This window comes from Prionailurus viverrinus, chromosome D2 (genome assembly GCF_022837055.1).
Source record: "Prionailurus viverrinus isolate Anna chromosome D2, UM_Priviv_1.0, whole genome shotgun sequence".
NCBI lineage: Eukaryota > Metazoa > Chordata > Mammalia > Carnivora > Felidae > Prionailurus > Prionailurus viverrinus.
The window spans coordinates 45,798,735-45,824,561 of NC_062571.1; the positions used below are offsets into that span (position 1 = coordinate 45,798,735).

A 25,827-nucleotide genomic window follows, 5' to 3' on the forward strand; every position below is an offset into this window, starting at 1 on the left:
AACTGTATGGTGATGGGTGTTAACTAGAATTATCATGATCATTTTGCATTATATGTACATAAATTGTTATGCTGTATACCTTAAACTAATACAATATTATATGTCAATTAAATCCCAATAAAACTAGGGAAAAAAACCTTTCCAGATAAAATGTTGATGGCTGCTATTAAAAGGGAAAGAAATCAGGGAAGTTTTGAAGGTCAAGTTTTATATTTGGAAAACCCAATTTAGTGATTTTTATATACTTAGCAATAATATGAGTGATCTCTGACCAAAATATGATTTCTAAGGAGGAATGACTATTATGTCGATGGAGTATCTGCTGACACTGTATTATTCTTGGTGTTCAAACTGGGCTTGTTGCCAGGATAAAGGAAGATGTTCCTTCAGTTGGAAATTGTAATGCATTTCTCCATAGGAAAGAGTATGGTTCAAGCTGGACTCTTAATTCTAGGTATTCATTCATTAAGTAAATATTTTAAGCTCCTGAGAGAAGGCGGCTACTTTGCTTTATATGGTTTATGTTTAAAAGGATACAAAGATGAATGAAACCAGATGTGGCATATAATGTCTAATCTCAAATAAGAGCTATTTGTTGGTTTTTTTTTACTAGCTGTGGGAGCACAAAAGAAGTGGTTTTATTTCTTTTTCTATGGTTTTTAGGTACTTATGGACTTACTATGGTGATTGCTCAGGGTCTCAGCTTTATTTCATAATTTTGTTTCTTTGGAAAAATGCTTCTCAAGCTTTTTAACAGTGTATAATTGAACTTGGAGAAGACAATCTGTGCATAAGTTGGAGACTTTGCTTATTTTGAAATAGAAAAATTCTTGCCTCAGGATTACTGAATTAATGTACAGTTGGTACAAAGTTTTCAATTCTAATTGCTGACTTGCTTAGTGAGTGAATGATTGATCATAATCAACGAAAACCTGTAAGATAAAGCATGGTGACCTGGGTAGTTTTTCTGGTACAGTCAATACTTTAGTGTGATAAGTATTTTTTAAAACAATTTCTCTTTCTCTTGGATAGTCAGTTTATCTCCCTCCCTCTTTTTTAGGAGACATCTGTGAAAGGGTTGGAAGCCTTGATGTTTGAGTAGACAAGGTAACTCTTCAAGTAAACTCTTCAGTATTGTGATAGTTGAATTGGCTGATTTGATATCAAAAAAGAATTTCGGTTATTTAAAGAAGAGTGAATTATTAACTGTGTTAATAATATTTATATCTAACATCACTATAAGCACTTCATGTGCATTATCTTGATTTAAGCCTACCAGTGGTCCTGTGAGAGATACTGTTACACCCACTTTACTGGCTAGGGACATGGAGCCCAGAAACTTACGGATTTCTGTTGTTGATGCTGAGCATTGGACCAGAGTTTTGGTAGCATGGAAGTAATGTTACTTCTTTCTTACTCTTCCCCCACCCCACCCAAACTCATTCATTCTTGTCATTTTTTACTTTATGGGACAATTTTGTCAGACTTCTTTGTTTCCAGAGGTCAGATTTAGTTGTCAAGGTGGATTTTCTATACTCTTTCCCCATCTTCCATATTTTTCTATGTATATATTTTTTCAAGTTTATACAGTTCAGCAGGTTAAATAGTTTGTCAGGGATTGTTCAAACAGGAATTCTCAGTCCCCGCCTTCATTCCCCTTTCTCTGAGGTAGCTATCCTCAACTCTTAGCTGTTTGGGATTTACCTGTGGGTTTTTAAGTAATATCGTTGACATACTGACATTACCTGACTTTTCAGTTGAGGGGATAACTTGTGTATAGGAATTTCTGGGTCATTATCACCACTAACTCAACTCAAAAATTTCTACCAGTTGCCCAAAGTTCTGTTTTCTCTCACATCATTTATTCTGTTAGCGTCGTCATCTTGAAGAAATGCCTCCCAGGGCAAGGTGCTCTGGTGTGGGGTAGCTTCTGTTTTCTGAGAGCCCAGCTATCATTCCAGGGGTTCTCTTTTCTTTTGTGTTGGATCTTCTATATCTTTTCTCCTGAGTTGTCTTCTTTCCCGGTTCACTCCCACATTTCACTGAAGAAAGGGAATAGGAACATATTACTCGATACATTGCATGTCTGAAAGGGCCTTAAATTTTCTCTCAACCTTGATTAATAGTTTGGCTGTGTATTATTGTCAGACTGGAATCATTTTCTTTCAGAATTTTGATGATTTTATTCCACTGTCTTCTAGCTTATCCTGTGGCTGTTGAAAGTTTGAAATCATTAACTCCTCACCCATTGTAACCTATTTTTCCATCTTGGGAAGCTTGTAGGATTTTCTCTTTGTTTCTACTCCTTTGACATTTCAAAAAGATATGCTTTAGTATAAGTGTACTTTTGTAATCCATTATGCTGTGCATTCTGTGTTTTCAGACGGGATCGGGTGCATTCAGGGTGGTATGGTCATAGACGGCATTCTGTATTTTCAGTTAGCAAACTTACATTAGTTAACTTGGGGACATTTTCTTGAATTATTTAATTGACTTTTTTTTTCCTCTAGAGCCTCTACTATACAGATATTAAATTATCTTGACTGGACTTCCAATTTCCTTATTTATTTATTTATTTATTTATATTATCATCTATTTTATTCTCTATTCTTTCTGATAAGTTTCCCTAAGTTTAATTCCCAAGGTCTCTTTTATTTTATTAAAAAAAATTTTTTTTAATGTTTATTTATTTTTGAGACAGAGAGAGACAGAGCATGAACAGGGGAGGGGCAGAGAGAGAGGGAGACACAGAATCTGAAACAGGCTCCAGGTTCTGAGCTGTCGGCACAGAGCCCAACGCGGGGCTCGAACTCACGGACCGTGAGATCATGACCTGAGCCGAAGTCGGATGCTTAACCGACCGAGCCACCCAGGAGCCCCTCCCAAGGTCTCTTTTAAAAAGCATTGTATTTTGGAGGTGCCTGGCTGGCTCAGTTGGAAGAGATTGAAGATACAAGGAAACCTAAATGAACCAAACTCCAGAAAGTAATGAAAGCTTCACACTAGAGAAGAAACCCATCGCTGCTCTGGGATAGAACAGCCCACAGAGGAGGAACCTTCCAGCAGCAGATGAGGGGAGAGGAGAAACCAGCCACACTTTGGCAGGGTGGGCTGGTGCGGGCTGGTGTATATGGGCTAGTGTGGATGGGCTAGGATCCTGAGGAGCCCCGGCTGCTCTTATACCAAAGGGCAAGTCGGCACCTGGCCCCAGCTCTCACCTACAGGTCTTCCCTGAATGCTCAGGGGTAATGAACCACACCCCTGGACCAAGTAAGTGGAGCTGACAGAGACCCTACTCGAGGCCCACAGAACTCCCCCCTAGTGCACAGCAACCACCCTCAGCAAGCAGGGGGTTGACCTGGAGAGATGAGAGAAACTCCCCAGAAGCACCCCAGGTTTTCAGTTATGGAGGAGGGCTGAAAGCAGGGAAACAGCTGGAGATGACCTCCCCCCAAGAGTCTGGAACTACTCTAATGGAAAACTCGATGCTTCCAGTCCCCAAGGAATGGGGACGGGGCAGGAGAGGTGAGAGAAACTCCTCTAATTCATTCCAGGCTTTCACACAACGTTGGAAGCTGCCCTCCAAAAGGAAGGCTGGGGAGGAAGAACAGGGTTGAGAGAGATCACGTGTGCTGCGGAAAGCAAGGTGTGGGACTGGAAAGTAAAGAAAATTCCCTAACAGATGGGAAAATCTGGCAGTCATGCTTAAAGCAGAGAGTGAGTTCCCAGTCTTTTTCTTTTTTAAAAATGAACTTCAGAGGTGCCTGGGTGGCTCAGTCGGTTAAGCATCTGACTCTTGATCCCGGCTCAGGTCCTGATCTCGTGGTTTGTGGGTTCGAGCCCTGCATCAGGCTCTGTGCTGATGGTGTGGAACCTGCTTGGGATTCTGCCTCTCCTTCTCTCTGCACCTTCCCCACTTGTGCTCTCTGACTCTCTCTCTCTCTCAAAATAAATAAATAAACTTAAAAAAAATTAAAATGAACTTTATTTTTTGGAATAGTTTTAGTTTTATGGAAAAATCACAAAGGTAGTACAGAAAGTTCCCTTATGCCCCACACTGAATTTCCCCTGTTATTAACACCTATAGTAGTATGGTATATGTACTATAAGTAATGAACTAATATTGATATGTTATTTTTAACTAATATCCATACTTTATTCATATGTTCTTTGACCTTACCTAATGTCCACTTTCTGTTCTAAGATCCCATCCAGGGTTCCACGTTACATTTAGTTTTCATGTTTCTTTAGATTCCTCTGGGCTGTGGCAATTTCTCAACTTACCTTGATTTTGATGACCTTGACAGTTTTGAGGAGTATTGTTGAGGCATTTTGTAGAATGTCCCTCTATTAGTATTTGGCTCATATTTTTCTCATAATTAGGATGGGGTTTTAGGTTTTGGGGAGGAAGACCACAGAGATTAATTGTCATTTACTACACATCGTAGTAAGGGTACATGACTTAGTGGCGTTGATGTTGAGCTTGAGGATGTGATGGAGGTAGTGTTTTTCAAGTTTCTCCTTTTCCCTCTCTTTCCATGCTGTACTCTGTGGAAGGAAGTCACTTGTGCAAAGCCCACACTTAAGAAGTGGGTAGTTACGCTTCCTGTCCTTAAGGGTGGAGTATCTGTATAAATTAGGAGTTCTCCTGTGCGGGAAATTTGTCTCTTTTCCCCTCATTTACTTATTTGTTCAATCATTCTTTTAACAGTATGGACTCATGGATATTTATTTTATACTTGAGGTTATAATCCAATACTACTGTATTTTGTTGGTGAAATTGTTCCACTTCTGGCCATTGGGAGCTGGTTCAATTGGCTCCTATGCCTCTTTGACATACCCCCATCAGTGTGTGTGTGTGTGTGTGTGTGTGTGTGTGTGTGTGTGTGTGGTCACTTTTTTTACTTTTTGGCACTGCTGATGCTCCAGGTTTATCTTCTATATTTCGTGCCACGGTCCTAGAGTCAGCCTTTTCTCCAAGGAGCCCTGGTTGCTTTAATTGGAGAATGGAGAAACCAAGATCTAGGTGTTAGATGTGCTTGTTGCTACTGAGATGTTGTGCCTGTAGGCCCTCTCAGCTGACAGAGCCAGGAAGTATACTAATCTGTATATATACAAATGAGTTCATATTGACATATCCAACTCAAATCCATTGCCACATAGATCATTCTAAATTCCTCCCCTTGTTTATCTGTAAATTCTTACTCCAGTAGTGAGAAACCTGGTTCACACCATCTGCCATCTGTTTACTTAAATTGTTCAATCACAGTGTACACATAAAAGCACTCCCACAGTTTTGAAAGCCCATGGCTTAGCCGTGAAGCACAGGCAGATCTCTGAAATCCTGCCTGGGCTTGGATCCCAGGCCCTGCTCTAGTGAAAGTACTGATTCCCACCCTCTAAATATTTGAAGCCAGTGGTAGACTGTATCAATCTAATGCTGCATCCAAGCCCAGGCCCAGATTACTTACATATGAGGACATTCTAGTGGCCTGACAGAAGGGTAATGTCTCTTTCTAGAAGTAGAATATTACTTACCTCAATCATTAATGTATTTTTATACAGAATGTCTGTCTTATCATAAAAAATTACAAGACACAAGAAAAGGCAAGAAAATGTGGCCAAATATCAGGAGAGGAAATAGCCAGTAGAAAGAGACCCAAAGATAATCCAGCTGGTGGAATTATCAGATAGGGATTTAAAGATAACTATGAAAAAAAGAATGCTAAAGGATCTAATGGTAAAGGTGGACATTATGCATGAAAAGATGGGGATTTTTAGCAGAGTCTTGGAAACTCTACCAAGGAACCAAACAGAAATTCTAGAAACAAAGGGGCACCTGAGTGGCTCAGTTGGTTAAGCATCCGACTCTTGGTTTTGGTCCAGCTCATGATCTCACGGTTCATGGGTTCAATCCCCACATAAGGCTCTGTGTTGACAGTGAGGAGTCTGCTTGGGATTCTGTGTCTCCTTCTCTCTCTCTCTGCTCGTCCTCTGCTTGCTCTCCATCTCTCTCTCAAAATAAATTAAAAAAATAAACTTAACAAAATTCCAGATATGAAAAATACAGTATTAGAAGTGAAGAATGTGTCACATGGGCTTAATATCTTCTTAACATATCAGAAGAAAGGATCAGTGAATGTGAAGACTTGTTGATGGAATATATCCAAATTGATAAACAAGAGAACAGAGAGTTGGGGAGAGGGAGGAAAGAACTCTTCCACCTATGGGATAATGTCAGTCTAATGTGTGTATAACTGGAATCTTAGAAAGAAGAGAGAAGTGGCAGAAGACATATTTGAAGAGACCATGGTCAAGAACTTCTAAAATTGATGAAATACTTTAGTTGACAGAATCAAGAAGTTCAGCAAGCCCTAAGTAGTCTAAATGCAAAACAAAACAAAAGCAAACACAACAACAACAAAATTCCAGACCTACGCACATCATAAACTACTGAAAACTAAAGAGCAGATTGCACAAGCAGCCGAATAAAAGATACAGTATATACATGGGAATAACAGTATGGGTTATGGCTAACTATTCATCAAAAAAAACTGGAGGCGGGGCACCTGGGTGGCTCAGTTGGTTGAGCATCTGACTTTGGCTCAGGTCATGATCTCGCAGTCTGTAGGTTCATGCCCTGTGTGAGACTCTGTGCTGACAGTTCAGAGCCTGGAACCTGCTTTGGATTCTGTGTCTCCCTGTTTCACTGCCCCTCCCCTGCTCACTCTCTCTCTCTCTCTCTCTCTCTCTCTCTCAAAAATAAGTAAAAACATAAAAAAAAGAAAAAGAAAAAAAGAAAAAACTGGAGGCTTAAAGACAATGGGATGATAGCCATAAATGTGCTGAAGGGGGAAAAAAAAAAAAAACCCCTGTCAACCTAGAATTATATGTTGAGCAGAAATAGTCTATAGAAATCAAGGTAACACAAAGATATTTTCACACAGATTAAAAAGTGACAGAATTTGGGTCATCTGGGTGACTCAGTCGGTTAAGCATCTGACTCTTGATTTCAGCTGAGGTCATGATCTCATAGTTTGTGGAATTGAGCCCCGTGTTGGGTTTTGCACTGACAGTGTGGAGCCTGCTTGGGAACCCCTCTCTTTCTCTCTCTCTGTACCTCCCTGGCGTGCATGGCGCCTCCATGGCGTACTCTCTCTCTCAAAATAAATAAACTTAAAACAAAGATGAAAGAATTTGTCTCTAGTAGATCTGAACTGCCAAAAAGTGCTAAAAAATGTTCTACAAGGTAAAGATGAAAGAGACCAGATGGAACCTTGGGTATACAGAAAAGAACAAAGAACAGCAGAAATGGTAAATAGTGGCACAAATACATAGAAAAACTTTTTGGTACCTTTTTGGATAATGTATACACATAGGCTATTGGCTATGTATAATATATGCACACAGACTATTGGCTATTTAAAGCAAAAATATTAACATATGTGGGGTTTACAACTTATATAGAAATAGAGTATAATACCATGAGGATGCCACAAGAGGGAAATGGAATTATGCTGTCATAAATTTCATACACTAAATTAGTACACTTTTATTTGTAGGTAGACCATAATAACTTACAGCAGGTGCATATTTTAATCTGGAGAGTAACCACTAAAAAATAACACAGAGAGAGTTATTATAAAAATGGTACATCTTCCTGTGCAGGATCAACTGCTTTGAAAATTGCCCTCCTATTGTAAACTAGAAAACAGGATTAAAATATACGAAACAAGTATTTTTAGACATTGGAAAACAGTCAGTGCAGGATGGCAAGCCTTGAAATAAATGACATGAGCACTATAGGTGTCCCAGCATACTGCTTGTAGGCACTTTCTAGATTGCAGCACAGAGTAAGGAAACCCCAGTGGAACCCAGGAGAGATTAGAGAAGTTAAGACAACTAGAATTTGTGGGGTAAAAAAACTGGAGCAGAGAGTACTACACAGAAATTCATAGAACTAGGAGATCTCTGGAGATCTATAGAAGGGTCCTTTAGAATCTTTTGTTGAATACTCATCTGCATATGCAAAGTATGAAACCACATAATGCTGGAGAAAGCCACACTGGAACTCAGTACACCAAACACTTCCAGGAGCTCACACAGAGATTGGAATAATGTGTGTTTCTAGTAGGCATGAAGGGAGGGACTGTTTCATACATGGACACTGGCTGGAAATCTTGGAGTGGGGTTAAATTAGCCATAGACTGCAGCCCTATCTAAACTCACCCTAACAAAGCTCAGAAGCAAGTTAGGAAAGTGTCAAATGAATTGCAAGTAACTCAACCGTGTACCCAAACTAAATCCATCACTCTTTAAAGGAATACAGCCAACACCCAACAATTAGAATGTCCAGTGATGGAAGAATAATTTCTACCACTTTTATGTGTCAAAGGACTTGTATTTGGGGCATATAAAGGACTGCAAAAGCCCAACAGCAAAATGAGCAAAAGAGGAATAGTCCAGTAACAAAATGAGGAAAAGACATGAACAGACTTCCCAAAGGAGGATATACTAATGGCCAATAAACATTTGCAAAGGCTGTCAACATCACTTAGTCAACAGGGAAATAATGCAATGTAAACTCACACTGAGATACCATTTCACACCGTCTAGAATGACTAACAAAAGAAAGACTAAGTATACTAAGCACTGGGGATGATGTGATATAACTGGAACCATACATTGCTGGTGGTTGTGCAAAAGGGTACAGTTACTTTGGAGAACTGTTTGGCAGTTTCTGATGAAATTAAATACATATCTATCTGATGATTTGTCAGTTCTCCTAGATATTTAATGAAGGGAAATGAAAAATATGTCCTTGAAATTATGAATTCAAAACTGTTCATAGCAGCCTTATTCACCATAGCTAAAAAAATTGAAAGCAACTGAAATGTCTGTCTATAGCAAAATGGAGAAAAAAAATTGCGATGTGTTCACAGTAGCCAACAACAGATTGGCCCAGCAACACAGATGAATCTCAAAACCATTGTGTGAAGTGAAAGGAATTAGACATTAATGAACATAGAGTATATGGTTTATATGAAATCCAAGAAAAAACAAAACTATTCTACACTGATAGAGATCAGGAAATAATTACAGACTGGAGAGGGAGGGAAATTGTTTAGAAAAGGACAGGAAAGGGGCATCTGACTGGCTTAGTCAGTAGAGCATCTGACTATTGATCTTCAGGTCATGAGTTTGAGCCCCATGTTGGGTACAGAGATTACTTGGGGAAAAAAAAAAGGACAGGAGAATACTTCCTGAGGTCCATGCAAATGTGCCATATCTTGTTTCAGGTGATGGTTACATGGGTGTAGACACTTGTCAATAGTCACTGAACAGAACCTGTAAGTTCTGTGCCTATTATTGAATGTTTAACTATACTTCAGCTTTTAAAAAATAATAAACAAGAGTCTGGGGGAAGAATATTAATGCAAGTGTGCTTGGGTGCTGGGGTATACTTTAAGGATATTAAAGATAAAAGGGAGAAAGTGTAAGGTTAGGTCAGGTAGGTAGCTCTGTCATCCGAAACTCTTTTTTTCAACCAGCTAAGCAACAGGTTTTAAAATTTTGAATATTTAATTTCTTGGAAGCTTATCATCTCCTTGCCAGGTAGTTAAAGTAAAAAGTGAGAGAGAAGATAGAAGAGGTGAGGGGTAGGGGGAGGAAGGGATGGGAGGCAGGGAGAGAGGATTGGGGCAGATAGGAAGGAAGGAAGGGATAAAAAAAAAGATGTTTTCTTAAAAGCCATTTATTATTTACTTCATTATTAAGTTACAGTGAACTTTCTCAGTGGAATCCTTTGATAGTGAAGCGTCTTTATACTGAAGTTTTGTTTTTTTCACACCTCTTTAGATAAGTCAGTGCTTTGTGAGGATATTTCATGATTCAATGGCAAGGTCCTAGCTTGGATTCTAGGTGCACAGATGTGTGAAGACAGAAAAGGGACATCGAGAACAGTGGTTAGGAACATAGGCTCCTACTTCCTGCATTCCAGTCCCTGCTCCACTACCTTCAGATTGTGTGACCCGGGGCATGTGATCAGAGTGAGCCGGAGGGGAAAAAGGGAAACCAATTAGACTATTATTGCCAATTATCCAGACCATGGTGGTTTGAACCAGGGCAGTGGCAGGCGAAGGTGGAGCAAAGTGGCCAAATTCTGAATGAATTTTAAAGGGAGGGCTAAAAGCATTCGATGACCAATTGGAAGTTATGAGAAAAAGAAAGCAATCAGTGAGGATGCCAGGCTCTTTGGCTTGAGGAACTGGAAGGATGAAGTTGCCATTTGCTGAGTGTGACGTTTTATAAAGCAAGGTCATGGCTTAAGTTGCAAAGTTGTTTTTTGTTTTGTTTTGTTTTTTCCCTTGATTTTGTTTTGTTTTTCATATTTTTAGGGAGTGGGTGGAGATGATAGCAAGTACAGGGGTTGGCAGGCAGACCCCTGGGACCCACCTTATGTGTATGAGATTGTGATTTCCTTTCTCAGAGTTTAGTCCTTTTGCTGTGGGGGAGGGGGATGTGAAGTGTGATATTTTAGGGTATATTTAGGATTTCTCATTCGACTGGAATTCCTGAGAAAGCATGAGCCTTGGACAAGTTAACGTCTTGCTGTCTGAGATGTTTTGTGGGAAGACTGGATCCAGAAGTTTTAGTACCATTGTCTGCTGCTTCATTACCCAGAACTTGACAGCCATAGGCCCCTTTTTCCCCTTAGTTACCAAACATATTAATTCTTTTCTCTACCTCATTTAATTCTTTGTTGTGAGATTCTCAAATGCATATTATAAGTTTTAGATACTATTCAACCTAATTTCCATTAGTATTTCATTACTTAAGAAGTCATAAAGGAAAACTGAACAGAATGTTTCCTTTCTCCCTTAAATTGTTCCTATTATTAAAATGTTTCTGATAAAATGTATCAGGAAGCACACTCTTCACTGCTAGAGCATTTATTCATGTAGTTGTGTGGTTCTTAACTTGGTGACTGTATAATTTATCTCTAAACCAGTGAAAAGGGAAGCTGAACAGGACACCAGGATAGCATGCTTAACCTAGGACTCTTCTGGGCAAAGCCAAATGTCTGGCCACCACATTCTTATGGTAAAAAAGCAGCTAGATTAAGGTTTGCTTCCTGTTTAAATTCTTGGACTTGACCGGGAGAAGGGTGAATGCCTGGAATAGGGAGCGGGAAGGAGAAAGTCCTGCAGTGTTGCCGTAGGACTAAGGACGCTCCCTGCACTGTGTGGACCTTTCGTGGCTATGGGCCCATGACAGACGCCTCACTTGAAGACCAGAGTGTTGCAAATTAAGTCAAGGTTATGCAAGGATATTTAGGGAATCACTTGTCTGCTCACAGGTTTGTTTTAGTAGCTGTTAGTTTAGCTACAAGAATGAGTAATAGCTTTAAAAAAAAGAAAGAATGAGTAATAGCTTTAAACTTCAACTGCTTTTTTTTTTTTTTTTTTTTTTTTAGGACAAATACTGTATCTTTTAACCTTTCATAAGTCACCTAAAGTGTGGTACTGTTCTGTCATCTTAAATGGGAAATTCTGGTACTAGCATTTAGTAGCTATTGATGATTGTTTGGAGTAGAGTTCAGCATGAATGTACGTAATACATGGGTTATTAGTACTCCATGTCACTTCTTAGCACAATGACATAAGGTAACAAACAAATTGGATTAATTAAATGAGATTAAAGTGTAGAAAAGCTATTTTTTTTTTTTTTTTTTTTACTACCACTTGTATCAGTTACTATGGAGAACACATATTTTTCTGACATAGGAGGGGAGATGGTTTTTAACTTCAAGGTACATGGTGGTACATTGAGTACTGTATTTTAAAATATAGGGGTGTCTGGTGGGTCAGTAGGTTAAGTGTCCGAATTTGACTAAGGTCATAATCTCATAGTTCGTGAGTTCAAGCCCTGCGTCGGGCTCTGTGCTGAGAGCTCAGAGCCTGAAGCCTGCTTCTGATTCTGTGTCTCCCTCTCTGTCCCTCCCCTGCTCATGTTGTCTCTCTCAAAAACAAATAAACATTAATAAAAAAATTTTTTTAAAATATAAAATTCTTCCATATACAATTTTCTATAGTCTTCTTGTTTTATATATCAGTATACTAAGGAAAAATATGATATTACATGTGTTCATGATTTTTAAAAATTTTATTTATTAAAATTTTTTTTTTAATGTTTATTTTTGAGAGGGAGAGAGAGAGGGAGAGGGTCAGAGAGAGAGGGAGACACAGAATCTGAAGCAGGCTCCAAGCTCTGAGCTGTCAGCACAGAGCCCGATGCGGGACTTGAACTCATCATGAACCATGAGATCATGACCTGGGCCGAAGTCGGCCACTTAACTGACTGAGCCACCCAGGTTCCTCAATTTATTTAAAGTAATCTATACCTGTGCTGAGCAGAGTGGCGCAGCAGAAGTGTACTGGGCCCGTGAAGTAATATATACCCAATGTGGGGCTTGAACTCACAACCCTGAGATCAAGAGTTGCATGCTTTTCCACTGAAGAGCTGGGCACTCCCTCTTCATGATTTTTTTTTTTAATGTTTATTTATTTTTGAGAGAGAGAGAGACAGAGCATGAGCAGGGGAGGGGCAGAGAGAGAGGAAGACACAGAATCTGAAGCAGGCTCTAGGCTCTGAGCTGTCAGCACAGAGCCCGGTGTAGGTCTTGAATCCACAAACCATGAGATCATGACCTGAGCTGAAGTCAGATGCTTAACCGGCTGAGCCACCCAGGCGCACCCCCCTTTGTGATTTTTAATGGCTGTGTATGGCTGTGGAGTTTGCCTTTGTATGGCTGTGCCATAATTTATTTAACAGACCTCAATGGATGCACATTTTCATCACTTTTAATTTTTTTTTTAATTTTTTTAATGTTTGTTTTTGAGAGAGGGAGAGAGAGAGAGAGAGGGAAAGAGAGAGAGCGAGCAAACGGGGGTGGGGGACAGAGAGAGAGGGAAACACAGAATCCAAAGCAGGCTCCAGGCTCTGAGCTGTCAGCACAGAGCTCAACGTGGGGCTCGAACCCATGAACCATGAGATCATGACCTGAGCTGAAGTCAGATGCTTAACCTACTGAGCCACCCAGACACCCTCTCACTTTCTCCTTTTTAACATTTTACACAATGCTGCTATGAATATCCTTGTAGCTAAATACGTGAGAGTGTATCTGATGTTTTTCCCTTTGGGTTAAACTCCTAGGAGTGCAATTGTGGGGCCAAAGGGATGCAGAATTTTAAGACTTTTAACATATATTGCCGTATTGTCCTCCAGAAAGGCTTTACTAGTTTAAACCCGTCAGTAGAAGTCATTTCCCTGTACCTTTGTATCCTTTAAATGAATCCCTGCTAGTTTGATAGGTAGTAATGTTTTCTCATTAATTTATACATTTTTCGTTCATGTTATTAGGAGGACAAAAGTTTTCTTTGTTTTTAACCACGTATTTTTTCTGTACTATGTATCTGCTCATCTTCTGATCTGATTTTCTTATTATTTTGTGTGCCTGAGTGCACACATGCTTGCATAGCTCCTCATAAATTAAGGATAGTCATCCAAATATAATTTAAAATTTACTATTTTTTTCTATTTATATATATCTAGGGAAATGCAAATGAAACAACAGTAAACTACCTCACAATACCCTTACTAGTACAATTATTTTTTCAGCCGCTAACAAAGTTGTGTAAAGCTGGAACCCTCAGCTGTCCTGTGTGGCTTTATAAACTGTTCAGTTCTTTTGCAAATGACACAATAATACATTTTAAGAGCGGTAACAATGGACATGTCTTTGACCCAATAATCCCGCACCTGGGAGATTACCACAAGATAATAATTGAAACGTGATGGTCAATGCCCCAAATCATTTATTGCAGCAATGACTATAATAGTGACAAGTTAGAAACAAATTAATGAATTGGAGATTAATGGTTAACTAAATTAGATTCATCACTGAATTTTTAAGCTAGCATTAAAAATGATTAGGAACATTATAGATTGACATACAACGGTGGCCATATAAAACCGTGGAAACAGAATACGAACTTATTTCAATTTTATAGTTACAACTATATAAAAATATACATAAAAAAACAAAACCTTGGAGGAAATACAATGGCTTGGTTTTTGTTTGTGTTACCAAGTGTGTGTGTATAGAGTGTCCAGGTTTTAAGACTAACATTTACTGAGTGAGTACTGTGTCCATCCCACAATAACACTGTAAGACAGGGATTGATGTTATTCTCATTTGACAGGTAAAGAAACTTGATTCCCATGTGACCTATAAAGCAATTTAACTTTTTGTTATAGATGTTTTCAAATATATATAAAAGTAGCAAGATGAACCCTGTGTAACGATCACCTAGCTTCTACAATTTCAAGTTTACATTTTTAGTAAAGTCATAGAATAGGGTTGTAACCCATATACCCTACTCTAAAACCCATGTTTCTCATTACAATCCTGTCTTGACTCTTCATTTTGTCATTTGGTGCTATTGAATATCTATGATGCTTAGTGGTTTTGGTAAAATAGACGTAGAAAGGCATTATAACTGAAATTTATAGGTTGGTAATAAGATGGAGAAAGCACTCTCTTTAAACCACATATATTTTGTAATAAGCATTTTTAGTTGAAGTGTTCTGCAAAGACAAAACTTGCTGATACAGTTCATCCTGCTTTATAAATCTTTGACCCATTCATCAGACTCTGACCACTCTAAAGATAAAGGATTATGGTTGTATTGGTCTTTCTGACTGAAGTGGCCTTCTGCAGATTGAGAAATTGTGTAATTATTAACTACGGTAATGGATATGTACTTGCAAGTTTCATCTGGTATCTTAATGAGCTTTAACCCTCTGAGTACACCCAAAACATATCCTAGAATCATTGAAATTTATCGGTTGTCTATAACAACTCTCCAGTCTGTGTATTTTTGCTTTGATAAATATTTTGTTTCCCCTGCCCTCACCTAGGATGCCCATATCCCATTCCCCTGTTCACATACTCACAACTCCTATAAATTACTGGATTTCATAGCAGCAGCCTTAGGTATAAAGACTTTGTAAAAAATTACTGTTTTTTTTTTATTTTTTTTTAACGTTTATTTATTTTTGAGACAGGGAGAGACAGAGCATGAATGGGGGAGGGTCAGAGAGAGAGGGAGACACAGAATCTGAAACAGGCTCCAGGCTCTGAGCTGTCAGCACAGAGCCCAACGCGGGGCTCGAACTCATGGACCTCGAGATCATGACCTGAGCTGAAGTCGGATGCCCAACCGACTGAGCCACCCAGGCACCCCAAAATTACTGTTTTTTAAATTAACAGGACCATACTTTCTAGTCCATTTTTTTTGGTGTGTGTGTGGGAAGTTCCACACTTGTGTTTTATAGAACTGATTCATTTCAGACATCTCTTTTCCCAGGAGATCTTTTCTGAACTCTCAAGATGCCCTGTGTCACCTCTGTGCACTTCCCCATCCTCCCCTGTCTAGAGGGCACATAGAGCTCTAAATCTTGGGGACTTATGGCCTCATGGCCCTGTAACCATAAACCATACTAGAGTTGAGTCCAAGGACTGTGTAATCCAGGCTAGATATAAGGTCATTTAGTCAGATTTTCCCTTCAAGAAAGCTAAATAGAACGTTGCTTTTTTTTTTTTTAATCTACTGTGATTGTGTCAAATATAGTGAAACTAGAAATGTGTCTGATAATAGGGAGAGTGGTTGGTTAAATATAGATTGGTAAAGCATAATTGGATATTTAGTAGTTAAATGAAGGAGATTGGATGAAATTCTGCAGAGTTGTGTGGAGTGAAAAGAAGATGGTCCAAGGAAAAAGAAAGAAGAACCAGAGAGGTAGAAGAAACAGGAAAGCATAGCATTCTAGAAACGAAGGAAAGAGAGTTTTATGATTGGAGTAGTCCTGTACTGTGAGTGCTTATTTGACGATTTGGACTTCACTGTTGTCTTAACAGAGATAAGAAATAGAAGTCTGTTTGCAGGACATTTAGGAGAAAAGGTTAAGTAAGGACACAGAAGCAGTGAGTGTCTTAAACTGTCTGTAAAAACGTTCTGGAGATTAAAAACGTTCTGTAGCTGGTGTCTCTTGGGTAAGGCAACTAAAGCTGCTTTCCTGGGTCCTGTGCTGGAGTGGGGGCAAGGGGACTTGGGGGCTGTATTGTACTTCTTTTTTTTTTCTGTATTTATTTAAATTTAGTTTCAAAATTTTGTCGTTAACTGTAGTCCAATGCAGATAATAGGCAGTCCTATTTTGGTTGGTAGCCCCCACCTTCTGCTTTCTAGGCACACCCCTGCATTTAATCCCATGGCAGTTCAATGTCACTATTGTGAATTGTCATTTTATCTCTCTAATCAGACTATTAAAACTCCCTGTTGTTATCGCTGAGTTCCCACTACTTAGCATAATGTCTGGCACATAGTATTGAATAGGTATTTGTTATGTGAATGACTGAATGAAGAAACCAACAATTATCTGTCTCTTAAGCACAAAGTAATTCCAATTTGATGCTCTCACAGAAAAAAAAAAAAAGAATGTTTCAGGAAAGAGGGACTTACAAACAGTTTCAAGTAGTAATAAGATAAGGATCAAATACTGACCTTTGGATTTAGCTATTAGAGGGCATTGGTTTTCATAGTAAAAAGTGTTCTAGCAAGATGCGTGGAGTAAGAGCTGTATTTAAGTGAGTTGAAGAATAAATGGGAAATAAGAACATAGAAACAAAATAGAAGTTTGCTTTTTTGCTTTGTTTTTTAAAGATTTGAGATTAAAGGGAAGAAACCATTGGAGAGAAACCCAAAGATTTAAGAGAAGGGAGGTCATTATCATAGTAATTTTATACATTTTATTTGAAAATAAGTATTCTCACCTGCTTGTCAGTCTGTTTTATTTCTCCTTCTGCTTGGTTTGAACACATCTTCACAACTTGAAGGTTTTTGCTCTGCTATTTGGGGGCCCCCTAGTGGCCAATCTGGATAATGATATATAAGTAGTAAATCGTTGATTGGTCCAACATTTAAGTTATTCCTTACATAGGTTATTCTTTCTGTGGATTAGACAAGGGTGGGATATGTAGTTATGGTAATTAGTGATGCTTACTTCTCTTTCATTTGTCAAAACTTGACACCTAAACACTATAATTTTGTTTCTATGGTAATAATTCATTATTGTGAACCTTGAAAATTGCAGTGTATCTTTGTTTAGCTGCTAATACATTAATAACTGCCATCATTGTGCTCAAGTCTTACTCTGCAATGTTAGATTTGGGTCCTTTGTTCTACAACTATTGGAACATCATATTCAGTTTGAAGATTGTAAAAGAAAAACCTGAATTACCAAGCAAAAAGGATTTAATTATTATGAAAATAATGCATATTCATTATTCATCACAATAAAACTTTTAAAATATAGAAAAAATTTAAAAATAATCCTTAATATTGCTTCTCAATGTTTTTCTTTCTAGGATTTTTTAATATTAAAATATTTTTGAACAATATAAGGAACACCTCTTTAACCACACCACACTAAAAAACAAAAAACAAAAAAAAAACATGTTCAGAACAGTTCAAGCCCTTTACTCTTTACCTATTATATCCCCATTCCTCTCTCCCAAAGTTAACCACAATCCTCAGGCATATACTCAGGCATATTTAAAAATAAATATATTTTATACTCAGGCATATTTAAAAATAAATATATTTTAATTCAATACAGAGAGTAGCTATACTTGTGGTGAACATAGCATAATGTATAAACTTGTCAAATCACTAAGTTGCATATCTGAAACTAATGTAACATTGTGTGTCAACTATACTCAAATTTTAAAAAATACAAAAAATATTCAATATATTGATACCAAAAGTTACATATTTTTCTAATTGTTTCCTTCATTTAAAATTATATTTGTAAGATGTATCCATGCTGACCTGTAACTGCTTTTTACTGCCATATAGTACAGTAATCTTTCTCTGGATATTCCACGATGTATCCATTCTCCTCTCCAAGGGCTTTTAGGTTCCAAATTTTTTTTGCTTATAAAGTATCCCATGATCATTCTCATACATGTTTTCTTGTATACATATATATGACCGGAGTTCTCCAGGGCAGAAACTTGGAAGTGGAATTATTTGGTAGAATGCTAATTTCCTGTTCTACCTGCAGTGTGAGAGTTCCCCAATCTTAGGTATCTCTGCATAAACCTTTTTGCAGTCCTGTGGGTATGAAACAGTATTTCTTAAGAGCAACAACAAAGAGGGCCACCTGGGTTGAGTGGCCTACTCTTGATTTTGGCTCAGGTCATGATCTCAGGGTCGTTGGATAGAGCCCCGTGCATTGGGCTCTGTGCTGAGCATGGAGCCTGCTTGGGATCCTCTCTCTCTCTCCCTCTGCCCCTTTCTCTGCCTTGTGTTTGCTTGTGCACACGCCATGTGCGTGCTCTCTCCCTCTCTCTAAAATAAAATAGTAAAAAAAGCCAACACAGAAGTGAAGACTTGTGTTACAGGATATTTGAAACATACAAAAGGAGAGTGACTAGTGCAGTGAGCCTCTGTGTGTTTCGTCATCCTGATCACACACGGCCCATCTTGCTTCATCTACACCCACCCTCCCTCTCCCTCCCAGTGTTCTAAAGGAATTTGAGATGTCACGCTGTCTTGCCTGCAGATACTCCTGCGTCTCTAGCACGTAACTCTTTCATACATAGCCTCTGTATTGTTATTCCACTAAAAACTAACAATAATCCCTTAATGTTATTAAACATTAGAGTTTCAGTTCCTCCAGCTGTCTTGTAATACAGGTATTTTTACATTTGTGTCTTCAAGTCAGAATCTGAATAAGGTCTGTACATTATAATTGATCTCAGTCTACAGATTCCCTCCATTCTCCCTTATGACATCTACCTTACGATGTTAGCAGTCACTTATACTTATTGCCTAGAAAATCTGCTACTTCATCAGGAGTGGCAAAGTGGTGTGTTTCTGTCATTTCTTTTTTATTTGTTGGTTTATTAGTAGGATACCTCTGTAAAGAGAGATTTCTTCTCTTTAAATAGTTGGTCATCTTACAATACTGTTAGTAAAGAAAGGATAAAGTTTCTTTTCACTCACCAGCTTTTAAAACAATTGCTTAGTCACCAATATCCTCTCAAGGTGATCACTAAGTGAGCTTGTTTTAGTTATCTTTGTGAACTCATGGGCTTAAACATATTTGGTGATTTGGTGTGTTTCAACCTATTATGGTAATTATTCTTATTGGTTGCTCAACTTTGGCCAGTGGGAACCTCTTTAAGTTGGCTCCTGAGTTATTTTGACACCATCCTAGTAGTCTTTGCTAGTTTTACTGCTGCCTGGTGTGATGAGATATTTCAGGTTTCTTTTGTACTCTTCCTGCTGCAGACCTGGAATCAGCCATTTCTCTAAGGAGTGCTGGTTACGTAGCTACCATCTGCATAGCGCACACATTGATGTTTCCAGCTCATTGTAACATTGTTTACATAGATAGTTTAGGCAGGCTGAGCTATTCTTATCAAGGAATGGTGGGAACCCTCCTGGAATTTAAATTCCTAGATGCCAACCTGGGCCCACCTTGCAAGCAAGCCGTCTTTAATGACGGGAGTCTCAGGCCTTACTGTGTTACCTCTTTTCTGCACAGCTGACTATTAGACATTTTGTGGTGGTGGGGAGTACGTAGAAAGTGGGTTGAAGAGTCAGGAGTTCAGAGGAAAGGTTGTGATGGCGGTAAACTTGTGATAGTCATTCGTGTATAGAAGGTATTCAGAGCCTGAGGCTGAATGAAGTCACTTCAAGAGTGAGCACAGAGAGGGATCCAAGGACGGGCCCCTGAGCAAGAAGTTTGGCAATGAGGAGGAGCTAGCAGAGGAGACTAAGAAGGAGCAACTGCTGAAATAGAATGAAGTGGAGTGGGAACCAAGAGAATGTAGTATCCCTAAAGCCAAATTAGTAGAGTGTTCAAGAAGGAAGGCATGGTCAGCAATGTCAAATGCTGCTGATGGGCTGAGTGAGCTGAAGATAGAGAGTTGACTTATCATGGCAATGTGGAGGTTATTGGGGGCCTCGAAATGTGGTGTTTTAGTGGAGTGGTTTGGACCAAAGCTTGAGAGGAGTAGGTTTAAGAGAGAACAAGAGAAGAGGGAGTATAGACAATTCTCTCAAGGAATTTTGCTGAAGAAGGGAGCAGAATGGTACAACAGTTGGAGCAGCAAAGAAGGTGAGGAATAACAACATGAGAAGAAATGGTAGCATGTTTCTATGTGGATGGAGATGCTCCAGTACGGAGCAAAAAAATAACGTAGGAGCGAAGGGGAGAATTGTTGGAACCTGAGGAAACACAAGGGAATAAGATCTAATGTCTAAGTGAGGAAGAGATGGCCTTGCATCGAAGCATGGATGGTCCATCCATAGTAACAGGAAGGTGGGCATAGTATATAATATGACAGGGGTGGGTTGGTAGGAATGTTGTTGAGAGCTTGTAAATGGAGATGGTGGTAGCATGGTCACCAGCTGTACTCGAGGACTGGGGAAGAGATTCTGGAGACTTAGAGAATGAAGAGGTATGAAAGAGCTCCTTAGTGAGTGAGCAGATAGGGAAAGATAGATTCCTAGGTACCACTTGGAGGTTAGTGGTAATGAACTTAAAATGAGACTAATTTTCAGATGAAGGTGTAATTTTTTTTTCCTAGTTACTTCTAGCCCATGGGCTATAGGTGCAGAGTAGGTGGTGATTCAACCAGTGTTTGAGTTCAGCTGGGCAAATATCTCAGTGAGGAGAGCAGTAGAATTAGCGATGTGTGCTAGGGAGTGATTATAATAATGGGCCATAGCGGCTGAGCTGGTTAAGGAGGGAAGTGAAGAATGAAGCTGTAAAAATGTGGTATGTATGATCAGTTGTAGATCCCGCACGTTCAGAAAGTTGTTGGAGTTGTGCATTTAGAGGGAGTGAGTAGGAAGATGGGAGAAGCTAGTCAGAGAGTTGAAGGTTTAAAATTGAGTTTAGGGAAGGGTGTGCAGTTATTGATAATGAGAGGGTACATGACTATACGAATGGATAACTGGGGGAAGGTGGAGAATACAGTCAATGGAGGAGAAGAGGTCAAGGAGTCGAGAGGCCAGGGATCATCCACACTGATATTGAAATCATAAGAATTATAATTGGATAAATTATTAGATTTGGAAAAGGTGACAATGAGTGAATCTTCCAGGATAAGAGTGACAGGAGATTATAGTTGTCATTTCTTGATGGTTCCTCCTTCCTATATACTTCCATACTTCTATATGGACTTTTCACGATTTGAAAACTTATCTTTTTACAAAGGACCCTATACTCTAATCAAAAGTCCTTAGTCATACCATGGTTTTTCATAACTCTGCCTGTTACTGATGCTGTTTCCTTTGTTTAAGTGCTCTTAGCCACAGTGCTTGCTTTCCGTAGCTGCGTTCTTCCCTGGCTGATGGTCATTTCCTGTTTATAGTCTATAGTATCCATTACATTATTTTGAGAATGTTAATTTACACTCACTATTTTTCCCTCCTTTTTGTTTTTGTTTTTTAATTTTATTTTAACTTTTTTATTTTAGAGAAAGAGAGTGTGTGAGTGGGGGACAGGGGCAGAGGGAGAGAGAGAATCTCAAGAATCTCTACACTGAGTGTGGAGCCTGACACGGGCCAGTCCCACGACCCTGGGATCATGACCTGAGCTGAAATCAAGAGTTGAACCCTCAGTCACTCAACCTACTAGGCCACCCAGGCACCCCTCCATTTTGTTTTTTTAAAACCAGGCTGACAGTTCCCTTAGGCCAAGAGCCTTATCTGTCTTTTTGTCCCTGGAGCACTGTGAAAGAGTTCTCAACAAACTCTAGGACTGGATCTCTTTAATAGGTTCCCTTTGAAAGTCAGTTATGATCAAGTAAATCATGGTACAATTCTTCATTTTTACCTTAATGAATAAGATGCTTTCTTAGATGTACTTATATCAGGTGCCACAGTTAATGAAAAAAGTTTAAATTATAACGAGTTTCTTTTATCCATGTATTACAAAATGACTACTCTTAATTCTTTGTATTTCAGAGAAGATTTAAAAATACAGAAGTAATTATTATGCTAACAGATTGGAGTGAGCATAGATGACAGTCACTTCTACATCTTGAAGAGAGCCTCAAGCCTCAGTTTTTTAATTTTCTCTCGCTTCCCGTTTGAACCTTCTATTTTGGTCTCAGGAACTAAGTTCACAGTTGAAGGAAGGAGGCCCTAAAGTTACTGAGATAGTCTATGGAGTGAAGAAAACAGGAAATTTAAAGGTGATTGTAGTACAATTAAACCAATGCTTTATTTTTCCTTCTCTACTAACTTGTTATTTAAATGTAATTAAACACCATTTGATGTCAGTGTACTTAGCTTTATTTTTTTTGTAGTCTTTTTTTAAGTATCCCTTTTAATGTATTAAAGAGTCTTCATGTGAGGATATTTTCTGGCTATTTTGATTTCCCTTTATGATTTCTTGTATATTTATGCCTTTCGTAATTTAATGGAATACCAAAATAAACAACCTTTATTAATTATGTTTCTGATGACATATAATAAGTTAATATATAAAAAATCTGACAAAATACTCATTTAAATTTTTTTCAGAAACTATGAGTGGAAGATCTCAAGTCCACATTTTTTGGGGTGCCCCAGGTGGTCCACTGAACATGACAATGTCACAGGAGCGAACTTCTTTAATATCCGATGATGACCCCTGGAAAAAAATTCAACTTTTATACAATCACCGTTCTTTACATCCGAGGGATGAAAAAGGCATGCACGAAACTCTTGAAGACTATCAAGTCCTAGAAGCTGTTGGCCCTTCAGATCTCCCTCGTGGTCATTTTTTAACAAAGGCGATGAATGAACCTGTTCATGTGAAAGAAGACTTTACACATTTTATTTCTGACACGGAGACTGGAAAATCCCAGAAGAGTCACCTCTTAGGGGTGAGTGATATAACTAGTTCTGATGTGCAAATACGTGAACTTAAGGGCAGAGTTCAGCATTTAACTGAAGGTGAAAAGTATCCAAAGCTTTTCAGTGACAATAAGAAAATCACAGATGAACAGCACAAAGATCAGTCAAATACATGTGGTCAAAACTTTCACAAAAATGTCTTTCAGTTAGATCATAAGCATGCCGCTGCACTGGATTTGGTCTGTGGTACAGAACACATTCATACAGGGCCGGGAGCTGTTGAAACAGAATGTGTGCCAACCGGACATTATGAGGGACAAAACCAGTGTCTAGGGTTCTTTTCCTTGAAGACGGAAGATAAGCCAAGGTCTGAACCTGTTAGAAGGGTCTCAGACCTTAAAATATCTACTGATACTGAATTTCTTAGTATAATGACTGCCAGCCAGGTTGTTCTTTTATCTCAGAGGAGGTATAAAGGACAAAATTCTAGAAATAAAGGGCCCATAAGTGTGGAGATTGAACCAAAGGCAAGTCATGGGGAAATAAGGATAACTGAAGATAATTTGATTCAGCCTAATAATGATTTTGCAGGAGATGAAAGTGGACAAAACCAAGCACATTCCCTTGAACTCTTCAGTCCTGTTTGTCCTGAAACAAAAAGTGGTGACACTCACGTGAAGCCTGATAAAGGTCTTGAAGAAAATATAGGATCTCAGGAACTTTTCAATTTTGAAGACAAAGTGCCCCCCAGTGATGTATGTATTGAGTCCTATTGCTCAGGAATACTGTGTTCCCAACTAAATACCTTCCACAAAAGTTCTACTAAAAGAAATTGGACCTCTGAAGATAAATTGGGCCATTCCAAAGCTCTGTCTAAAGCCTTCCAACCATCCAAGAAAATTAAGTTGGTTTCTGATGCAAGAGATCCTACTGCAGCAGTGGGCCAGAGGCATGTGTCTAGTTTTAAGGGGATTAAAAAGACATCATTAATAAAAAATTGTGATTCTAAAGGTCGGAAGTATAATTGTTTAGTCATGGTATTATCTCCATGTCATGTGAAAGAAATAAATATAAAATCTGGGCCAAATTCTGGCTCTCAAGTGCCTTTAGCAACGATTGTGGTAACTGACCAATCAGAAATTAAGAAGAAGGTCGTTCTGTGGAGGACTGCAGCATTTTGGGCACTTACAGTGTTTCTTGGAGATATAATTTTGCTCACAGGTAAGGTCATCATGGGATAGTGGTAGCTTAAAGCTGTAGGCTTTTCTGCACTCCCACTTTTACCCCGCCTTTTTACCGTTTGCCTCTGTGGGAGCCAACGTGGTCCAGCCCCTTCCAGCATCTGCTTTGGTCTCCTAACCATTGCCCTGTATCCTGTGCTTTGCTGTATCTGGGCCCGTGCTCTAGTCTGCTTTGTTCTGAACCTCCCTTCCACTCCTCTTTTACGAAGCCTTCCCTGGTTGCACCCCTCCTTCATTTGCTCTGTTAGCAATCAGGTCATATCATCAGGCTTGCTCTTTGTTTTCTTATGGCTTTGTCTACGTGTGTCTTATTTTTAAGCCTTTTCTTTATATTAGCAGTCTTATGAAAGGACAGTGTTTCTACTCCTTACTCCCTGATAATGCTGTGCACATCGCATTCTTAGTGAGGGATCAGAGACAGATTTTCTATTGTGTTTTTAATTACTAAAATTGTATTAATCACATTTGGAAATGTGGAAAGGAAGACCTTTTGATAGTAAACCAGCCTCATGTCACCACTGGTAATGTTTCGGAGAGTTACCGTCCCGTTGTTCTCCCTGTGCTCCTTAGAATGTGTATTCGTACGCAGAGGATGGTTGATGTTTATTGGGAACTTATTTTGTGTTTTAAACTTTGCATGTATGTCAACTCATTACAACAACTGTATGAAAAAGGTATGGATTATTATCCCCATTTTTTACTTTGAGGAAACTGAGACCCAGAAAAGTAAAGCCACTTACCCAGTTTCACACATCTAGGAAGTGGCAAAGCCGGAATTTCACCTAGACTCTGGAACCCATACTCTTACTATATACTTGTAATCATTAAGAACATTCTTTTTTTTTTTTTTTTTAATATAACTTATTGTCAAATTGGCTAACATACAGTGTGTACAGTGTGCTCTTGGTTTTGGGGGTAGATTCTCATGATTCATCGCTTACATACAACATCCAGTGCTCATCCCAACAGGTGCCCTCCCCCTCTCCCCCGCCATCAACCCTCAGTTTGTCCTCTGTATTTAAGAGTCTCTTAGGGTTTGCCTCCCTCCCTCTCTGTTTGTAGCTATTTTTTCCCCCTCTTCCCTTCCCCTCCAGTCTTCTGTTAAGTTCCTCAAGTTCCACATATGAGTGAAAATATATGATATCTGTCTTTCTCTGACTGACTTATTTCACTTAGCATAATACCTTCCAAGGAACAGTTTTTACCTTGCTTCTTTTTCTGACATAAGAAATCTAACATTGTGTTACAGGTTCTTCATTAATTGAAAATAAATACACATTGTATTAGACCGGAGATACCAGTCATTTTAAGGATGAGTCCCAGACTGGGAGGAAACTGATTAAGCTCAATAACGTGTCTAAAGAAAGAATGTGGTAGAGAAGAAGAGTGGTGAGCCTTAGAAGCTTGGAAAAAGAAAACATGAAGGCAATCATTAGTGGTTCCCACCTAATGGCTTGCTGGGGGAATGAGAGCCTTGGCTATTGTACATTAGGTGCATCAGGCTGTACATCAGGTGCAGCCTCTAATAAGGAGATAAACGTGGGCTATAACCCGTAGGCCCAGCACGGTCCCGTCCCACTGGCAATGTCATCTTATTTGTTGGC

At 38.9% G+C, this 25,827-nt stretch overlaps 1 protein-coding gene across 7 annotated transcripts in view; it reads left to right on the top strand.

The window, feature by feature from the left end:
* Nucleotides 1-25,827, top strand: part of SHLD2 (shieldin complex subunit 2) — an 82,946-nt gene that overhangs the window by 25,308 nt on the left and 31,811 nt on the right. For 4 of the 7 annotated variants that reach the window (XM_047824391.1, XM_047824392.1, XM_047824397.1 and 1 more), the window contains one exon: nt 22,668-24,203. In XM_047824391.1, the coding sequence (XP_047680347.1) occupies nt 22,673-24,203 (1,531 nt within the window). In that variant the 5' untranslated portion in view covers nt 22,668-22,672. Of the gene's footprint in view, nt 1-1,067; nt 1,108-22,106; nt 22,337-22,667; nt 24,204-25,827 lie in introns of those variants that run through there. The other 3 variants (XM_047824393.1, XM_047824394.1, XM_047824395.1) reach the window with 3 other exon arrangements.